This window comes from Mercenaria mercenaria, chromosome 8 (assembly GCF_021730395.1).
Source record: "Mercenaria mercenaria strain notata chromosome 8, MADL_Memer_1, whole genome shotgun sequence".
Lineage (NCBI taxonomy): Eukaryota > Metazoa > Mollusca > Bivalvia > Venerida > Veneridae > Mercenaria > Mercenaria mercenaria.
In genome coordinates this window covers 6,208,381-6,229,096 of record NC_069368.1, presented here as the reverse complement: position 1 = coordinate 6,229,096, position 20,716 = coordinate 6,208,381, and the positions used below count along the sequence as shown (strand labels likewise).

At 35.8% G+C, this 20,716-nt stretch overlaps 1 protein-coding gene across 1 annotated transcript in view; it reads left to right on the top strand.

Moving 5' to 3' along the window:
* Positions 1–20,716, top strand: part of LOC123565532 (uncharacterized) — a 170,146-nt gene that overhangs the window by 141,486 nt on the left and 7,944 nt on the right. The window contains exons 90-107 of the mRNA XM_053550318.1: positions 756–901; positions 1,333–1,516; positions 6,177–6,259; positions 7,280–7,621; positions 8,109–8,284; positions 9,231–9,420; positions 9,928–10,103; positions 10,385–10,579; positions 11,170–11,373; positions 11,946–12,281; positions 12,660–12,878; positions 13,667–13,873; positions 14,719–14,919; positions 15,442–15,549; positions 17,674–17,814; positions 18,580–18,768; positions 19,452–19,599; positions 20,234–20,397. Coding sequence (XP_053406293.1) covers positions 756–901; positions 1,333–1,516; positions 6,177–6,259; positions 7,280–7,621; positions 8,109–8,284; positions 9,231–9,420; positions 9,928–10,103; positions 10,385–10,579; positions 11,170–11,373; positions 11,946–12,281; positions 12,660–12,878; positions 13,667–13,873; positions 14,719–14,919; positions 15,442–15,549; positions 17,674–17,814; positions 18,580–18,768; positions 19,452–19,599; positions 20,234–20,397 — 3,409 coding nt within the window. The remainder of the gene's footprint in view (positions 1–755; positions 902–1,332; positions 1,517–6,176; positions 6,260–7,279; positions 7,622–8,108; positions 8,285–9,230; positions 9,421–9,927; positions 10,104–10,384; positions 10,580–11,169; positions 11,374–11,945; positions 12,282–12,659; positions 12,879–13,666; positions 13,874–14,718; positions 14,920–15,441; positions 15,550–17,673; positions 17,815–18,579; positions 18,769–19,451; positions 19,600–20,233; positions 20,398–20,716) is intronic.

Below are 20,716 nucleotides of genomic sequence, written 5' to 3'. Positions count from 1 at the left end.
CAAATAATAAATGGTGCTGCCCAAATTCAATGATGGACCAGTCCATTTTAGAAATAAATCAGGGTAAAGGAATGAAGCTGAAACACTTAGGAATAATGCAATTTTCATTATTTTCTCTATTTCATTGCTTTAGGCAAGCACTTTTGCAGTAAGATATGAAATACATGAACATTAAACAAAATTATGTACTTCAAACTTTGATGAAAAGTACTCCAATTATAATTCATACCTTTTATTTACAGTTTTGTTGTTTTAGTCTCACATACAGTGTCTTAATTGATCCTGTGTTATAGAAGGTATAAAACTGTAAAATGACAGAATCATCCACAAACAGTAATTGTTGGAACAATTGTAAACATTCTAACATCCTAAAGCTGTTACATTCTGTCCGCTTAGCTCAGTAGGGGGAGCACAGAACTGCGGATCTCCAGGTCATGAGTTTGATCCCAGAGCGAGGCATATGTTCTCTGTGACAATTGATAAAAGAAATTACTAACCCTTATCATGCTGGACATGGTTGATTCTGCCTTTGCAACCAGTGTAGATCATGATCAGCCTGCACATCCATGCAGTCTGATCAAGATCTACATTGTTCGCCATTCAGTCAGTAGCTTTTGGCTAAGCACCCCTTTTAAAAGTTAATGGTACTGTCCAAATTGAAAGATGGTCAAATTTATTATAGAAATTTAGAATTGAAAGGGTTAAAACTATGAATTTGCTGATGTTACCAGTAAGACTTTCTTTTCTTTACAAAGGGAAATCCTAATTCGTGTAGAGCCGACAGGGGTATCCTGTTCCTCAAGTTCGCGAGTAAAGCCGGCGACACCGTCCAATTTGATGGCTCTTGGATTCTCCCAGCAGCAAATTTCTAATCAGGAACCGGACTGGAAACTTATTATAGGTGTGCGAATGTTTTATTATCATGCAATAAATACTGAATATGTGATTTTCAATTTTGTGTTTTCCCCCCTTCTTAAAAATAAAGCCGTGTTGTGAAAACTACCACAGTATAAAATGTACTTGAGACATGTAATTTATTTTGTAAGTTTTTATGCTTAGAAAAAATAATAACATTGTCAAAACATACCTGGGGCTTGTTTTGTTAAACAGATATTCTTTCTCAGTAAACCATTTGCCTTCTGCTTTGAAAAATAATCTGGGATTGTTTTGTCATTTGCTTTTTTAAAACTATCTTTTTATTAGTATATTTGAAAGTTCAATAAGAACAAAAGTACTCACAAAAGAAAAAAAACAAATTATAACTATAAAGAAATAACATTGAGTTTTTTAAGGATTAGAGATTAAAATCTATTATAACTACTCTACTTACAGGAATGTTGGCCTTCTTTGGAATACTGATACTGCTGCTGATAGTAGCAGTGATCATTTGGTTACCGAAGAACGCTGGAATTTATCCGATGTTGCACTGGGCCCCGAAATACCGAAGTCTAGGAGCACCAGCACCTGTACCATATTATATGAGATACGATCCCGACCAGTGGCCACAGAAACCACTGTAAGTTACGTATTTTTGAGGAAAATACAGTGATACCTGTATAATGGGTTTTGTCTGCAGGTTACTAAGTGATGATATACACATTCAGATATTTTGCATGTATTTCAATCTGAAACTAAACTAGTGAAGCTTACAGCTATGTAGTATCTGTTATTAGATAAGTTTTTTTCTCACAGATTTGATTGTATTTAACACACACACACATTAGGGTAGGGTGTTACCTTCAGCATAATGTATTTAACATGCACACAAACATTAGGGTAGTTGGTCTCACATTCAGCATAATGTATTTTCATGCACACAAACATTTGGGTAGTTGGTCTCACATTCAGCATAATGTATTTAACATGCACACAAACATTAGGGTAGTTGGTCTCACATTCAGCATAATGTATTTTCATGCACACAAACATTAGGATAGTGGGTCTCACATTCAGCATAATGTATTTAACATGCACACAAACATTAGGGTAGTTGGTCTCACATTCAGCATAATGTATTTTCATGCACACAAACATTAGGATAGTGGGTCTCACATTCAGCAGAATGTATTTAACATGCACACAAACATTAGTGTAGTGGGTCTCACATTCAGCATAATGTATTTAACATGCACACAAACATTAGGGTAGTTGGTCTCACATTCAGCATAATGTATTTTCATGCACACAAACATTAGGATAGTGGGTTTCACATTCAGCATAATGTATTTAACATGCACACAAACATTAGTGTAGTGGGTCTCACATTCAGCATAATGTATATAACATGCACACAAACATTAGGATAGTGGGTCTCACATTCAGCATAATGTATTTAACATGCACACAAACATTAGGGTAGTTGGTCTCACATTCAGCATAATGTATTTTCATCCACACAAACATTAGGATAGTGGGTCTCACATTCAGCATAATGTATTTAACATGCACACAAACATAAGTGTAGTGGGTCTCACATTCAGCATAATGTATTTAACATGCACACAAACATTAGGATAGTGGGTCTCACATTCAGCATAATGTATTTTCATGCACACAAACATTAGTGTAGAAGGGTCTTACATTCAGCATAATGTATTTAACATGCACACAAACATTAGGATAGTTGGTCTCACATTCAGCATAATGTATTTTCATGCACACAAACATTAGTGTAGTGGGTCTTACTTTCAGCATAATGTATTTAACATGCACACAAACATTAGGATAGTGGGTCTCACATTCAGCATAATGTATTTTCATGCACACAAACATTAGTGTAGTGAGTCTTACATTCAGCATAATGTATATAACATGCACACAAACATTAGGATAGTTGGTCTCACATTCAGCATAATGTATTTAACATGCACACAAACATTAGTGTAGTTGGTCTCACATCCAGCGTAATGTATTTAACATGCACACAAACATTAGGATAGTGGGTCTCACATTCAGCATAATGTATTTAACATGCACACAAACATAAGGGTAGTTGGTCTCACATTCAGCATAATGTATATAACATGCACACAAACATTAGTGTAGTGGGTCTCACATTCAGCATAATGTATTTAACATGCACACAAACATTAGGATAGTGGGTCTCACATTCAGCATAATGTATATAACATGCACACAAACATTAGGGTAGTGAGTCTCACATTCAGCATAATGTATTTTCATGCACACAAACATTAGGATAGTGGGTCTCACATTCAGCAGAATTTATTTAACATGCACACAAACATTAGTGTAGTGGGTCTCACATTCAGCATAATGTATTTAACATGCACACAAACATTAGGGTAGTGGGTCTCACATTCAGCATAATGTATTTTCATGCACACAAACATTAGGATAGTGGGTTTCACATTCAGCATAATGTATTTAACATGCACACAAACATTAGTGTAGTGGGTCTCACATTCAGCATAATGTATATAACATGCACACAAACATTAGGATAGTGGGTCTCACATTCAGCATAATGTATTTAACATGCACACAAACATTAGGGTAGTTGGTCTCACATTCAGCATAATGTATTTTCATCCACACAAACATTAGGATAGTGGGTCTCACATTCAGCATAATGTATTTAACATGCACACAAACATTAGTGTAGTGGGTCTCACATTCAGCATAATGTATTTAACATGCACACAAACATTAGGATAGTGGGTCTCACATTCAGCATAATGTATTTTCATGCACACAAACATTAGTGTAGTGGGTCTTACATTCAGCATAATGTATTTAACATGCACACAAACATTAGGATAGTTGGTCTCATAATTCAGCATAATGTATTTTCATGCACACAAACATTAGTGTAGTGGGTCTTACTTTCAGCATAATGTATTTAACATGCACACAAACATTAGGATAGTGGGTCTCACATTCAGCATAATGTATTTTCATGCACACAAACATTAGTGTAGTGAGTCTTACATTCAGCATAATGTATATAACATGCACACAAACATTAGGATAGTTGGTCTCACATTCAGCATAATGTATTTAACATGCACACAAACATTAGTGTAGTTGGTCTCACATCCAGCGTAATGTATTTAACATGCACACAAACATTAGGATAGTGGGTCTCACATTCAGCATAATGTATTTAACATGCACACAAACATAAGGGTAGTTGGTCTCACATTCAGCATAATGTATATAACATGCACACAAACATTAGTGTAGTGGGTCTCACATTCAGCATAATGTACTTAACATGCACACAAACATTAGGATAGTGGGTCTCACATTCAGCATAATGTATTTAACATGCACACAAACATTAGGGTAGTGAGTCTCACATTCAGCATAATGTATTTTCATGCACACAAACATTAGGGTAGTTGGTCTCACATTCAGCGTAATGTATTTAACATGCACACAAACATTAGGGTAGTTGGTCTCACATTCAGCATAATGTATTTTCATGCACACAAACATTAGGGTAGTTGGTCTCACATTCAGCGTAATGTATTTAACATGCACACAAACATTAGGGTAGTTGGTCTCACATTCAGCATAATGTATTTTCATGCACACAAACATTAGGGTAGTGAGTCTCACATTCAGCATAATGTATTTTCATTCACACAAACATTAGGGTAGTGAGTCTCACATTCAGCATAATGTATTTTCATGCACACAAACATTAGGGTAGTTGGTCTCACATTCAGCATAATGTATTTAACATGCACACAAACATTAGGGTAGTGAGTCTCACATTCAGCATAATGTATTTAACATGCACACAAACATTAGGGTAGTTGGTCTCACATTCAGCGTAATGTATTTTCATGCACACAAACATTAGAGTAGTTGGTCTCACATTCAGCATAATGTATTTAACATGCACTCAAACATTAGGATAGTTGGTCTCACATTCAGCATAATGTATTTTCATGCACACAAACATTAGTGTAGTGGGTTTTACATTCAGCATAATGTATTTAACATGCACACAAACATTATGGTAGTTGGTCTCACATTCAGCATAATGTATTTTCATGCACACAAACATTAGTGTAGTTGGTCTCACATTCAGCATAATGTATTTTCATGCACACAAACATTAGGATAGTGGGTCTCACATTCAGCATAATGTATTTTCATGCACACAAACATTAGGATAGTGGGTCTCACATTCAGCATAATGTATATAACATGCACACAAACATTAGTGTAGTGGGTCTTACATTCAGCATAATGTATTTAACATGCACACAAACATTAGAATAGTGGGTATCACATTCAGCATAATGTATTTTCATGCACACAGACATTATGGAAGTGGGTCTCACATTCAGCATAATGTATTTTCATGCACACAAACATTAGAGTAGTTTGTCTCACATTCAGCGTAATGTATTTAACATGCACACAAACATTAGTGTAGTGGGTCTTACATTCAGCATAATATATTTTCATGCACACAAACATTAAGAGTAGTGCCCGTCTCACATTCAGCATAATGTATTTTCATGCACACAAAGATTAGAGTAGTGGGTCTCACATTCAGCATAATGTATTTTCATGCACACAAAGATTAGAGTAGTGGGTCTCACATTCAGCATAATGTATTTTCATGCACACAGACATTATGGTAGTTGGTCTCACATTCAGCATAATGTATTTTCATGCACACAAACATTAGGGTAGTGGGTCTCACATTCAGCAAATTATGTATTCTCTGCATGAACTCTTGGCATTCTCTGGTTTTTATCAAAAGGAATTATGTGTGTCCAACTACAGTTACCTCCCAAGAATGATACCTAGCCTAATGAGAAAACTTCATCACACAGACATTACAGAGTACTGTTACAGAGTCTTAAGGAGAGATCTGATGGGGAAAAAATAACATCTCCAGCTACGAAATATCTATAGTCATAAATCAGAGTTGATATTAGACATCAGATTTTTACTGTGTGACTAACACAGTAAAAAGCTATTTGCCATGGCATGTTTTACAGACTTCATGAATTTTGTTATAGATAAATACTGCCAGGGACTTGTAATCACTTATTTTTCTCTTTTTATTTACAATAACTGTTAAATAAAAAAAGGTTTTATTGTTGTATTTTGACTTTAATTTTATATACTGGTAAGACAGGAGTATTGTCCCTTTAATGATACATGCATTTGATCGATTTTCATTGCAGAGAAACGGATGTACGTGAATCACTTGGAATAAGGTCTGAGGGTGATGGTGAAGGAGCTGACCTCAAATCGGCACCTGCGTATGGTATGTGAATTATTAGTAAAATTGTAAAATTTGTTTTATGTCTGAACAGTAATAGGTGTAAACTAGTTTATATAATGGTTGACTGTAAGAGAAGGGAAGTCAGTTTCCCTTTTAATGCTGTACGCCCAGCAAGCAAGTGACTGGTACCAATTTTCATGTCTGCTTTGGCATGGCTGGCGAGCGAAAGTACAACTATCCGCACTCAGAAAGGGGAAGCTCTACCACTAGTCTACCGAGGCAATTATACAATCGTATTACAACATGAATAGATCTTTTTATATATTTCTAGAGGGTCTTGCACTGACCCCCATATAAGATGTGATAATTTATTCACACTGATTATACCAGAAAGAATTGTAGAATTGTTTTCCCAATCATTTTATATTTTTCAGAAGTTAGTCTTACAAATGGCTTAAAACATGCCAGTTTCACATGAAACAAGTTACTAGTACACATTTTCTTTATAAAATATAAAAATAATACCAAGAACTTGTTTATAAGAAACTTCCCCCTAGTTGAATTTGAAATATGACCCGTACAAAAATTTTCGAGGGTTTAGCGCAATACTGCCATAACTCCTTCTTTATTTGGTAGGAGTTAAGACAGTATTGCTCTCAACCCTCAAACTGTGTCTTATAGGCAAACATGATTGTATAGTTATGATTATCATAAAAATTGTTTATGTTAGTTTTTCAGCTGTAGTTGGATTATGTAATGAAGTGGGTTCTGTACCAGTACTGGATTGTTTTCTGAAAGTAACTGACATCTCCCCCATTTGAATTGATGGCAGAGGACAATTACTTTTAGACTTTTCTTTGTTAAATCTTCACAGAGAATGTTGTCTTACCTGGGTATCAAACTTGCAACCAAGTTCATGGATTAAGAGATCAAGTTTTTATAGAATACTAGTATATAGTAGAGAGAGAGAGATTAGAAAAAGATCATCAGTTTTTTCCTTACCTTTTTGTTTCATAAATTTGGTTCTATTAAGACCAAAGAGTCCAATTTTTTATGCTGCAGAAACTGGATCAGTGAAAGCGACAGAAGGACTTCTTGAAGATTTCAATGTTCGCGTGTTTTACGACAAGCTGGAGGATCAGAACCTTCACTTGGCAGCGCAGCTGGCACGCCAGAAGGAGGATAACCAGGTCTTCTACAACAAGATGCTCGAGCAGGTCCAGGGACTTCGGGAACTCTTGCTCAATATGGATCCTGATAAATTTGAGGAACTTGAAAGAAAATTAGAGGAGCGGGAAAAACGACTGGCCAGAGAAGGTCTACAAGGTGCAGGAATGGGTGCTGGTCCAACAATCATCAATGCAAGTCTTGGAATTGGTGACTCAAGCAAGCCCAAATTTTCTGGTAAAATTTATTTTATTATGGCACACTGAGTTTCTTTAATATCTTTTAGTTATAATTTTCCAAGAGAGGGTCCTTTTACTGATAAAAGTTTCGAGAAAGTGTCAGCATCATCTTCAAGTTGATTGTTTGTTCTGTTCAGTTGCTATTATTCATTTGTAAAATAATTATGTTTTCTTTTTTAAAATGAATTTTTATTTGAAAATAATTTAGAGATAGTGGCAAAGTTGAAATGCGTTTTTGGTAACTATATAAAGGGAGGTGAATATTGAAAGTGAAAGCTGGCTTACGGAAGGTCGGTGGTTCTACCCAGGTGCCCGCTCGTGATGAAATTATGCACGGAGGGGCACCTGGGGTCTTCCTCCACCATTAAAGCTGGAAAGTCACCATATGACCTAAAATTGTGTTGGTGCGACGTTAAACCCAACAAAATAAAAAAGAATAAAATGTTTTTAATAAGATTTTTCTCTAGATAATTTTTGAATTATAGGTGCTGGTTCACCGTGTACACGTGAGGAAGATTTGATGCTTGCATTACAACTGTTATTGGACCGGTTGAATTCCGGACAGATACCGATAAACAAATCTGTGTTAGAACAGTTACAGAAGAGTGGTGGAGGCGGGATGATGACAGAAACCAGTACCACTAATATAACAGGAGGACGGGTCAGTATTATCTTCCACAAATACTGTAAAAGCACATACTTCTGTGGGTTAAAAATTTCGCGAATTTGAAATTTTGACTTAATAATTATAATGTTTACGATGTTTAATATTCACGAAATTGTAAAAATTGTATACTACTTCAATTTGAATTATACTAATGGTGAATATTTACACCAGGATTAATTTTCGCAAGATGTAGGGCCTCGCAAATATATCAAAACCTCGCGAAAATTTCTGCTTTCACAGTATTGAATTATCCAATATTTCATACTAAAGAACTGCATGTGCATAGAAAGCATGATTGTGTTTTAGACATATTTAATTATTCCTAAAATGTGGTTAGTTTTCATCCAGTCATGTTCCAGATATAGCCCATCCTTTAGCTTAGTCCCCGTAGTTTCGAAAACCAGCCAGTTGAGACAATGCACAATACATTTATAGTGACATATTTATGTAATATTAATCATACATAGACAAACTAACTCTTGCCCACCCAGTGGGGAAAGATTAGTTTATCTTGGTAGGAAATCACCTTTATGTTACTTGTTCACCAGGGAAAAGATAAGTAAAATATGTATGCAAACTGATGATTCATAATTATAGGGTATGATCAAGTTATAATTTATGATGTCTTTGAAAATTTTGCAATGATATTAACTCTTATCATGCTTATCTGTGCAGTCAGATCAGGATCTGCACTGTTCGCCATTCAGTCAGTATCGTTTTGGTAAGCACCCCTTTTAACAGTTAATACTAAATAGTACTGTCCAAGTTGAAAGATAGACAAGTTCATGATAGAAACTTAGCAAGGTAAGGGTTAAAGAAAACCTTGCTAGCACTTGGTTTTCCATCCCATGCAGTTATGTAAGTTCCTTAATATGTTTATAGATTATAATGTGATCATACAAAAAAGATCATGTAGAGTTTGCCTTTGTTATTTACACAGGGTAATATGCAGGGTGTTGGCAAAGCATTTGCCGAACTTCTGAGACGTCAGAACGGTGAACGACTGAGACTTGAACGTGAGCTCCTCAAGGAGGAAGAGGATGCCCTGAGAGATCTGGTGGAGGATGAAGATGGAAAACGCAAACAAATGTCCAATGAAATGGCCGATAAGCTTGTCAGTGATATACAAGGTACATAGTCTGCTTTCAAAATGTCTGCTTATGATTAGTGTTTTAATGTTCTGCTAGTCTGAAAGTATCTATTATACTCGGGGAAAACAAAATTAAGTGAGGAGTGGGGATACATAGCAACCACCTTACAGTCTGTTGGGTTGGAAGAGAAGTTTTTAAGGGAATCTTATGAAACCTTGTACACATGGTCACCATGTAGTGTACATGTGAATGATGACTTATCAAGGCAGGTCCAAGCATTGCAGAGGTAATGGCCTTATTTCCTCTGTCAGTGCAGTGTTGTTGGGGCATTCATCACGATCATAGGGTTTTGCGACCAGTTATTGTACCTATGTTACATATTTTCTAGCCAGCGGTTAAAGTTCTGTTTTCACCTTGATCCAAACCCAGGACCTGTAGGTTAAGTCAGATGACCTCCATGCACTTCTGAACTTCTGAAATAGAATGCGTACATGTTCTAAATTGTAAAAATTGTCCTGTTATATTACAACAATTATTATATTCCAGGTGCAGCTAATGCAGCCCAGATAGCAGAAATTATACGGTCATACAGCGATCAACTTGGAAAAGCAATGAATAAGCATGATGCGAGTAAGGACCGACAGACGAGTGATCTTCACCGTAAACTGGCCATGAGACGCAAAGCAAGAGAAGATGCTCTTCGTGAAAAGCAGACCAAAGAGGTGAACATCTTTCTGTCTTAGAAACTTTCGTAAAAAGTTGATGATGCCCCTCCACGCTGTGGGTTCCATGTTTGACTTGGTTTTAATTCAGTGTTTTCCTACAGTATTTCAATAAAAGATCCTTGAAACAAAGTCCACATTTTTACATGCATTTACAGGTCCTTGAAACACTTTTGTTACTTCATATTTTCAGATATGCACTTCCCTATAGTAACAATGTTATTCTTTCTTATTTTTTTTGCACTTTTTCAGTATTATATCTATATCTTTAAATATTTCAGGCTGAGGCCGCTGGTCTTCCGGCTCCGCAGGGAGGTGGAGATAACTCTGAGGTGAAGCTGAAGATGTCACAGAGCGTGCTGGACACGCTACAATCCCAAGAGGCTGCAGGTACAGCTAAACTTGAGGTTGACCTTGAAGATAACTTTGGAAACGAGGAGCGCAGGAAACTGTCAGACAGGATGAAGGAACAAATAGTATGTTAAATCTTTACACTTCAATTCTTGAGTGGCATCAATAAATCATAATGTGGATACTCCTTTAGTGACCAAAAAAGAATATATTTTTCCATACAAGCAGCCCATATAATGTTGTCCCCCCTACAAATATTTATTATTTCATGGTACATTTCAAAAGAAATGCATTATAAGAATAAAAGCAAGCTCTGGCAGTGTTTGCTATGCTCTGTGCCAAGGAAATCAATCCTTACCTTTTAATTTTTGTATAACAGTAAAATGTTGAAAATAGAAATACTATTTTTTTTACTGTAAATTGACAGAGAATGTTATTCTTAACCCTTAGCCTGCTGGCAGCAGATGATTCTGCCTTTGCAACCAGTGCAGACCAAGATCAGCCTGCACATCCGTGCAGTCTGATCATGGTCTGCACTGTTCACTATCCAGTCAGTAAATTTTCAGTGAAAACCCCTTTGAGTAATAAGTGGTACTGTCCAAATTGAAAGATGGACCAGTCCATTATAGAAATATAGCAGGGTAAGGGTTAATCTGTAACTTCAGATTTGAATCAGTGGACATTTGTATATAACAGTGATAATCTATGTTCTTAGGATCGCATGGCTGAACAAGGTGTGATAACGGCAGAACTACGAGACAAACTGCTACAGCAGCACAAAGATACCGAGGCCGCCCTCGAGCAGAAACACCAAAATGGTAAACAACAACAACTTCATAGCCTTGAGGAGAAAATGGCAGCACTACGTAAACGTAGATTTGATAAACTGAAGGATGAACAGGAGAAATTCAAGAACGATGTAAGTTTTCTCTTTCTTTATTTCAGTTATTCAAGAGTTGTTACCACTAGCTGTAGCTCACTGTTTCGCTGTACATGTTCATTATGTACTTGGAAAACCAAAATCTGAAGTTTTAAATACGTAGATTTATGTGTAGCATAAAACTGCATTGAACTAATTGGCAGTTTTAACAAGATACTTGTTGTTATGTATAGCAATATACTACACATATGCATAAATTGGTATTGCTTACTATGCGTATGCTTATAAATAATACTGATTACTACACATAAGTATAAACGGTATTGTTTACTATGTATATGCAATATAGGTATTGCTTACTACTCATATGCATAAACATTGTTGATATATTTGCTACCATGCATTTATCTTGTGTTGGAAATTGTGTCGTTTCTGCTAAAATTATTTCAAAAGTCATCTTGTTGTCAGCTGAAATGCTATCCAGATTTTATAGTCAGTGTTGCAAGTATAGCTCTTCAAGGATCTCGGTGTTATACCTGTCCTAAAAGAGGTAGGACTCATAATTGCTAGTTGATACAGATTCAGTTTGTATAATTTTCTCGCATTTTCAGAGAACGGCAAAATTGATCCAAGAAGGCCGCAACGATGAACTTGAAAGAGAGCTTGAAATCCTCAAACAGTTGTTTGAACAGCAGATGACAGCTGCCGAAGCAGAAATGGACGCTGAAGAAAATGAGCATAAACATAAATTGACAAAGAACCTGAATGATGAACACACAGCAGGTATTCGAGAAAATCAGCGGCAGATTTTGAAGGCGGCAAGTGACAATTGTCCAGCTTCGGAACAGGTGGCGCTTCAGAGGTTGATGGATGAATATCGCAAGGAACAGGAGGGTCTGTCACAGGAATTGAACCTGGAGAAACAGAGACTGCGTAATGATCTACAGGTAAATTCTGTACATACGGTATTACTGTAAAAGTACATATTTTCTCTGGGTTAAAATATTTTGCGAATTTGAAATTTTGAGTATGTTCGCAAGGTTTAATATTCATGAAATTGTAAAAATGATATCCTACTTGAATTTGAATTATACTAATGGTGAATATTTTCACATGAAATAAATGTGAATTTTAATTATTTGTAAATAGGATGAATTTTGCGGGTTCAGGCAAGCAGAAACTCCAGGAAAATTATTCAAAAAACAAAAAAAAAAGTTTTACAGTATTTTCTTAGGGAATGACCAGGCATCCATGTCCTTTGCTAAGCTTTTATAAAATATAGTGATGTAAGATTCACTACAGTATTTGCATTTGGTATTTTCTAGGCTAAACTCCAGGCCAGACGAAGCCGCAGGATGGCCGAGTCACTACGTAAGATGGAGGAAATTGAAGCACAGAGAATTATAGCCGACCAGAAGAAACAGATGCAGCAGAATGTAACCACGGACAACCAGGGTGGTGTTGCCATGGATACAGGGTTATTGATAGCTCCACAGGTCAGTGTGGGAGAATCAATGGAGGAAAGGGTTCTAAAGAAATCACAGGTACTTAAAATAATTTATTTCATTTTATGGTATATGTTTCATGGTAAATAAATTAAGGTATTGGAAGATATTAAGGTGATGTGACCTTTCTCATCATTATGTTAATTAAGAAAAAAAAGACTGCATGAAATTGTTTAGTTTTAGCAAAAAGGTGAAACTGGTGGTTGCTGAAAATAGATCATTCAGTCCATATGGATTGCAAATCAGTGGTCTCTAGATACAATGTACATCCCACAAACTGTCGCTTTCATGAATGAAAGGAAAAAATCTGTTAGAAGGAATGAAATCAGTTAACTATGATTATTCTGTTTTAGGAAATTGGAATGTTCTTCTTTGATGGTTTTTTTGAGGCAGTCCTGAAATGGTCAAATAATGTTATGTATTGTAAAATCATTGAATTTTTTGGGCCAAAAAGGACTATTTCTTGGGGGTATAAATTTGTTGATTTTAACATTTGAACATAAAATCAATAAGAAATTTACTGCTTCCTTTGGATTTACAGTTATCATTCTTATTCTGTCTTTGCGACCATTGTAGATCATGATCAGCCTGCACATCCATGCAGTCTGATTAAGATCTGCATTGTTTCCTAGTCAGTCAGTATCTTTTTTGTAAGCACCTCTTGTAACAGTTAATGGTACTGTTCAAATTGAAAAATGGACAAATTCTTCATATAAATTTAGCAGGGTAAGGGTTAAATTTTGTTGATTGTCCAAACCATGAAATCCACAAAAATTAGTCCACCACAAAAATTGATGATTTCACTGTATCTCAATCTCTTGAAACAGGATCAGTTCAAAGACAGTCTACGCAAACAGCACAAAGATTTCTTCGATAAGACAGCTGGTAAACTCGATAACGAGGCTCATGAAGAGGAGATAGCTCTGAAGAAACAGTTGGATGAGGAACGGAACAAGATACTGCGGGAGAAGAAGAATAGACACCAAGCTGAGATTGAGGCTCGACCAGATCTCAGCCAGAAAGAAATTGATGCTGTAAGTTACACCAAAGCTTAATAAAGAAGTTTTTGGTGCCAAAAAAGTTTATGGAATTTAGGTTAAAACAGATGAATTCAGTTTTATATGACTTTTAGTTTTGTGAATTTATGGAGACAAGTAGAAAAAAAAAACAGGGGAAATATTAAGTCTAGTTTTGCATGAGGCCAGTTTGATATTTGATATGGTTGTAAAAGTAGTAGAATTAGCAGTACATACAATTACTCTTTAAACATTAGTTGTAGAAGTTTAAAACATACTTGAGATGGGTTGATATTCATGATTGTTATATTTTCATGAATATTTATAAGCAGTCTGAACTTCAAAGTCAGATCACTTGTGAATATTATTAAAGCAGTATTATATCTAACAGTATAACCAGCTGTAAATTCTTTATGTATGAATATACTGTTTGTCTTTCAAGTACAAAATAAAAGGGACACTAAAATTACCTAATTTGCAGTAGGTATTGCAGTTGCTGAAAAATTTGTGCATTCAGTCAGGTCAGGATCCATGATGTTCACTAACGGTTTCTCAAATTGCAATAGGCTTTGAAAGCAAACAGCATGGATCCTGACCAGACTGCACAGATGCGCAGGCTGTTCTGGATCCATGCTGGTCGCAAATGCACTATGTTGGTTTTCTCATTGTGTGGCTCATTTCATTAGTTATTGAAATTGCCTTACTTCAGTGTTTTACAAGGAGTTGTTGCAGAGAATGTTGTTGTTGTAGGACTAGTCAGAGATCCACACTCCAAGTAACATTGTTACAGACATATATTTAGAACGAAAAAGAATCCATAAAAGCTTAGACATTTTACAAAACGCTCAAACAATTATTTGCAGATGATGTCACAGCATGAGAAGGAAATGGAGGATCTCGCCGAGAAACTCGAGATGGAGAGAGATAGACAGTTAAGAGCACTCAGCGACTCGTTGTCCAAGAGGCGTAATCGCAAACTTGAAGACCTTCAACGTCGTAATGATATTGAATTCACTCGTACAATGTTGGATCATAAAAAAGAAGTAGAAGAACTTCATCTTAAGGTAAGGATTTTTTTTTAGACAAGTGCATTTGTTTTAAGTCAAAACACTGGTTTTAACTTTGAAATGTTCAGGCCATATTATTCTTCCACTGTACTTAATAACCTTTAGCCTGCTGACAGCAAGTGATTCTGCCTTTGTGACCTGTGCAGACCAAGATCAGCCTGCACATCCGTGCGCAGGCTGGTCTGGATCCATGCTGGTCGCAAAGCCACTATGTTGGTTTTCACATGGCACGGCTCATATAAAATAAGTCTGGATTCTTAGATATGGTCTTCAATTAAAAGTTTCAATGTGTTCTTGGTGAGTGAGATAAAATGTCAGATAAATTTTCATTACATTCATTTATTTCTTCATACAGTTGAACCTGCCTTAGTGGCTCCCCGATATAAGCAGCCAGATTGTGTCATTCTCATGGCTGGCTTTGTAGTCCTGTTTGGCTGTATATATAACCTATACTGTGTTGGTGTGCTGTAAAACCCAAATAAATAAATTATACATATTTGACTGTATTTCTATTTTTAGAAAGCAAAGGAGGCGGAGCACAAGGCCATCAAGGAGGGCATCAAGGACAATGGAGATGAAGACAGCGAGAAAGTTATCAAGGCTGTCCTTGCACAGAGACATGCTCAGGTTAGACTTCAATTTTAGTTACTGTATATTCAAATGAGAATCTGCAGTACTTTGCAGCGCCTTGAACGTTTGAAGCATTTGCAGATTGTTATAGAATAAAACCTGGTGCAGACAGAACAGGCAGATGATTAATGATAATGAAATAGTAATCACTTATTGAACAGGAATATGTCTATTTTGTAAGAATGTAATTGACATAACATCATACATTACACAGGAGTTGTCTCCCTTTTTAGCTCACATGTCACACAGTGACAGTGTGAGCTTTTGTGATCGCGCAGGGTCCGTCGTCCGTGCGTGCGTCCGTGCGTAAACTTTTGCTTGTGACCACTCTAGAGGTCACATTTTTCATGGGATCTTCATGAAAGTTGGTCAGAATGTTCATCTTGATGATATCTAGGTCAAGTTCGAAACTGGGTCAACTGCGTTCAAAACTAGGTCAGTAGGTCTAAAAATAGAAAAACCTTGTGACCTCTCTAGAGGCCATATTTTTCAATGGATCTTCATGAAAGTTAGTCAGAATGTTCATCTTGATGATATCTAGGTCAAGTTCGAACCTGGGTCACGTGCTGTCAAAAACTAGGTCAGTAGGTCAAATAATAGAAAAACCTTGTGACCTCTCTAGAGGCCATATTTTTCATAGGATCTGTATGAAAGTTGGTCTGAATGTTCATCTTGATGATATCTAGGTCAAGTACGAAACTGGGTCACGTGCTGTCAAAAACTAGGTCAGTAGGTCTAAAAATAGAAAAACCTTGTGACCTCTCTAGAGGCCATATTTTTCAATGGATCTTCATGAAAATTGTTCAGAATGTTCATCTTGATGATATCTAGGCCAAGTTTGAAACTGGGTCACGTGCAGTCCAAAAACTAGGTCATTAGGTCTTAAAATAGAAAAACCTTGTGACCTCTCTAGAGGCCATATTTTTCCATGGACCTTCATGAAAGTTGGTCTGAATGTTCACTTTGATGATATCTAGGTCAAGTTCGAAAGTGGGTCACATGCAGTCAAAAACTAGGTCATTAGGTCTAAAAATAGAAAAACCTTGTGACCTCTCTAGAGGCCTTATTTTTGAAAGGATCTTCATGAAAATTAGTCAGAATGTTCACCTTGATGATATCTTGGTCAAGTTCGAAAGTGGATGATGTGTGGTCAAAAACTAGGTCATTAGGTCTAAAAATAGAAAAACCTTGTGACCTCTCTAGAGGCCATACTTTTCATGAGATCTTCATGAAAATTGGTCAGAATGTTCATCTTGATGATATCTAGGTCAAGTTCGAAACTGGGTCACGTGCCTTTAAAATCTAGGTCCTTAGGTCAATTAATAGAAAAACCTTGTGACCTCTCTAGAGGCTGTACTTTCCATGAGATCTTCATGAAAATTGGTGAGAATGTTCACCTTGATGGTATCTAGGTCAAGTTCGAAACTGGGTCAAGTGCCTTCAAAAACTAGGTCATTAGGTCAGATAATAGAAAAACCTTGTGACCTCTCTAGAGGCCATATTTTTCAATGGATCTTCATGAAACTTGGTCAGAATTTTTATCTCAGTATCTAGGTCAAGTTCAAAACTGGGTCACATGAGCTCAAATACTAGGTCACTATGTCAAATAATAGAAAAAAACGACATCATACTCAGTTCAAAACTGGGTCATGTGGGGACAGGTGAGCGATTCAGGACCATCATGGTCCTCTTGTTTTATGATTGTAACAGATTTAGCTCTGTTTTACATTTGATAATGCAATTGTTGAAAAAAACGTTAAACCCGAACACACACACACACACACCTTTGATAATGCATTTGTAATTATACATTCAACAGGAGTTGTCTCCCCCTTGTTTTTTGATTGTAACAATGTAATTGTAATCATATATCAAACAGGATTTAGCTCTGTTTTGCTTTTGATAATGCATTTTGTAATTATAATTTCAACAGGAGTTTTCTCCCTGTTTTGTTAATGTGATTAGAATTTAGTTTAAAATTTTGTGATCAAACATTACCTGAACATGAGTTGCCTCTCTTGTTTTGTAATTGTAATAATGTAAGTGTAACCATAAATCACACATAAGTTGCCTCTCTGCTTTCTGAGTGTAATAATATAATAGTACTAATACATTATGCAGGAGTTAGCCGACCTGGAGACTCAGTATGCAGCCCAGAAACGAATGATGGTGAATGAAGCCCTTAGCAGACTGAATGCCAAGTATGATCCTATACGTACTGAAATGTCTAAGCGACACAACAAGGAACTCTTTGACTTGCAGGTATTGGCCAGTTTCATTGAGCTTGACTGTTTCTTGTTCCATTGATTTATTTCCTGAAACCTAGAAAAAAGAACCTCAGATTTAAATGGTTCTGTTTACTTTGTACATTTTGGTGATGGTTACCCAGAAAATACGACTTTATTATACAGATATACAATGGAACAAAAGATGTCGATGTTTTTCCATATTAACAATTAAAATGTCATCATTTGTGTAATGTTGTTTGTGTATCATTCGTTCAGTACTGTGAAATCGTTGATTTTCATGGAGATTAATTTTCACATATTTCATGCATGAGTCAGTCCACAAAATTTAATCCCAACAAAAAAGTAAAATTTGTTTATGTTCGAAAGTTGAAGTCCACCAAATTTATATCCCCACAAAACAGCTGTTTTGGCTAAACCATGAAATTTCATGCTCTTGGAATTAAATAAATTCACAAATTAGAGTAATATGGATGAAATGGAAAAATTTTAAGCTTTGTATAATGAAATGTCCAACAGCTCTTACTCAAGAGTAATTTTGCATTCCTAGATATATATCATATCTCTGCAACTGAATTTATGCATATTTTTTGATACTAATTTGATAACCAGTCACTATTTGCAATACAAATTTTGTCAGGTATGGGACAAGAAAAAATATTTTAACTGAATTACAGTTCTAAATGCAAAATAAACATACTGACTTGGTGTGACATAAGAATATAAATGTTAACAGACAAGATAAAATCTAATACACTTGTTTTTGTCTTCTAAACTTCAGAAAGCAGGATACAGCCCGGAGGAACTGCAAGAGAAACGTGCCGAGCTGATGAAACAACACCAGCAGGAACTTGCTGAACTCGATCGTAAACAAGCGAATGAAAGAAGCAGCGTTGAACAGGGAGCACTGGCTGACTGGGAACTTGGATTTGCTAAGGCAAAATTGGCACTTAAAGAAAGACATTACAAGGTAAGAGTTACACTTCACACAAGTTTGAGATTCACATTTTTCTGTTTAACAATATTTCTTGTAATGATTAACTTTAGTATTTATGCATTAATGGAACTTTTCAGCTGTTTTGAATTAAAAAAATTGTGAGAGAGTCCCTGATAAAGTAAAAAAGATTGTGAGACAGTCCTTGATTATTGAAGTAAATTGTGTAGAAGTTTATTTGCTTTCAAATACTGTAAAGTCATTTAATTTTGTTTGCATAAAATTCCAAAGCTTTGGTTATTTCTTGCGGATATGAATTAATGGATTTCATCTTTTGAAGATGAATTCAGTGTGAATTTTACATGTTTGTTAGGATTTAAATTTTTGGAGTGATGCAACAACGAAGTCCAATAAGATTAGTACCTAACAAAAATGAGTGATTATACAGTATGTGGCATTTAGCGGGAGATGTATAAAATGTTAAATGTGCACACATGTTTGATTGGAGGGGTTGTCTAGTGGTAAAGCTGTTGGTATCTCAACATAAGAGTACTAGGTTGGAGCCCCACTGGAGTCACAACATCATCTTCTAACATGACAGCAGTACTTGTATTTTCAGAAAGCAAACATAAGAGTGATATACAAATAAAATGAAAACCTTTAACACAATCAAGCTATAAATCAAACTAAAGTATGTTTTATTTTTGTCCCACTTTTAGGAGTTTGCAGATGCATTACGCGAGTTCACACCAAACAAAGATGGTGCAACAGATGCTGAGCAGTCGGCCTCGGAACTTGAAAACATGAAGCAGACACTGGAACAACAGAGGAAGGAAGAAGAGGCAAAAATGAGAAAAGAACAACAAGGTAAAAGATGAATTTCATTGTTGAATGCAATACTGTTGTAACACCTTTATTTGATATGTACAGTATTGCATTCGACCCACATATTTTTCTAATTACAGCTGTACATCTGATAATACAGGCAGACTTGACTGAGAGACCTTGTCTGTTGTAGTCTGCCTGCTACCCTCCTGGCTCTTGAATACTAGGAGCAATGTTTTTATCTGTTTTTAGTTTTAAACCACTTCATACAGATATCTACCCCATTATGTCACCTATGAAGTCTCCTTTCTTTTGTCTTGCACTTGCATGAACATGTTGTTGATGCGCACTTTTCGTTAATACCCATAATGGCAGTTTGTATGGTGTGTAAAGAGTCAAAGATTTGAATGATCTTAAAAAGAGTAACCAGCTAAGAAATCATGAATATGCATCAGTGCGAATTTATACAGTTGTTGATTGTGAAGTTACAAATTGAATGTTTTCTCGTTTTAAAAACTTTGAAATTTTGACATTGATCTGGAGGCCTGCATATTTCATATGAACACAACCACCTAATATATGAACATTTTGACATTGATCTGCTAATTTCATAATTTTATGAACACAACCACGCATATGAATAATGCTGTAATAAAGTTATTTGTTCTGTTTAAAGAGTTTGAGTCTGAGGAGCAGAAACACATGGAAAATCAGATGGAAGCATACGTACAACAGTTAGAACGTGAAACACAGGAAGAAAAGGAAAAGTTCGAGAAAACATTTAAAGCGCTTGGCCAGAGAAGAGACGATATCATTAAAACACAGAAAGAAAAAGCTAGGGTATGAACTGAACAAATTTTAAGTTTGTGTATTGATTCAAAATTGCATAGTTGCCAGTGAAAACAGTTAATTTTGTGGGCACAAATTTTGTGGTTTTTGTTGAAATGGCTATTTTGTGGTGATACAAATTCATGGATGTCAAATCTTGAATATAAAATGAATTGGAATTTTTAAATCTATGAAAGTTAGCCCCCCAGGAATATTGATGATTTTTCAGTATACAAATTATTTTCTGTGAAACCGTTTACTTTCATGGGCATGAAATTTGTGTGATAGGAGTAAAAACAGTTATTTCATGGGTATATGAATATGTGGATTT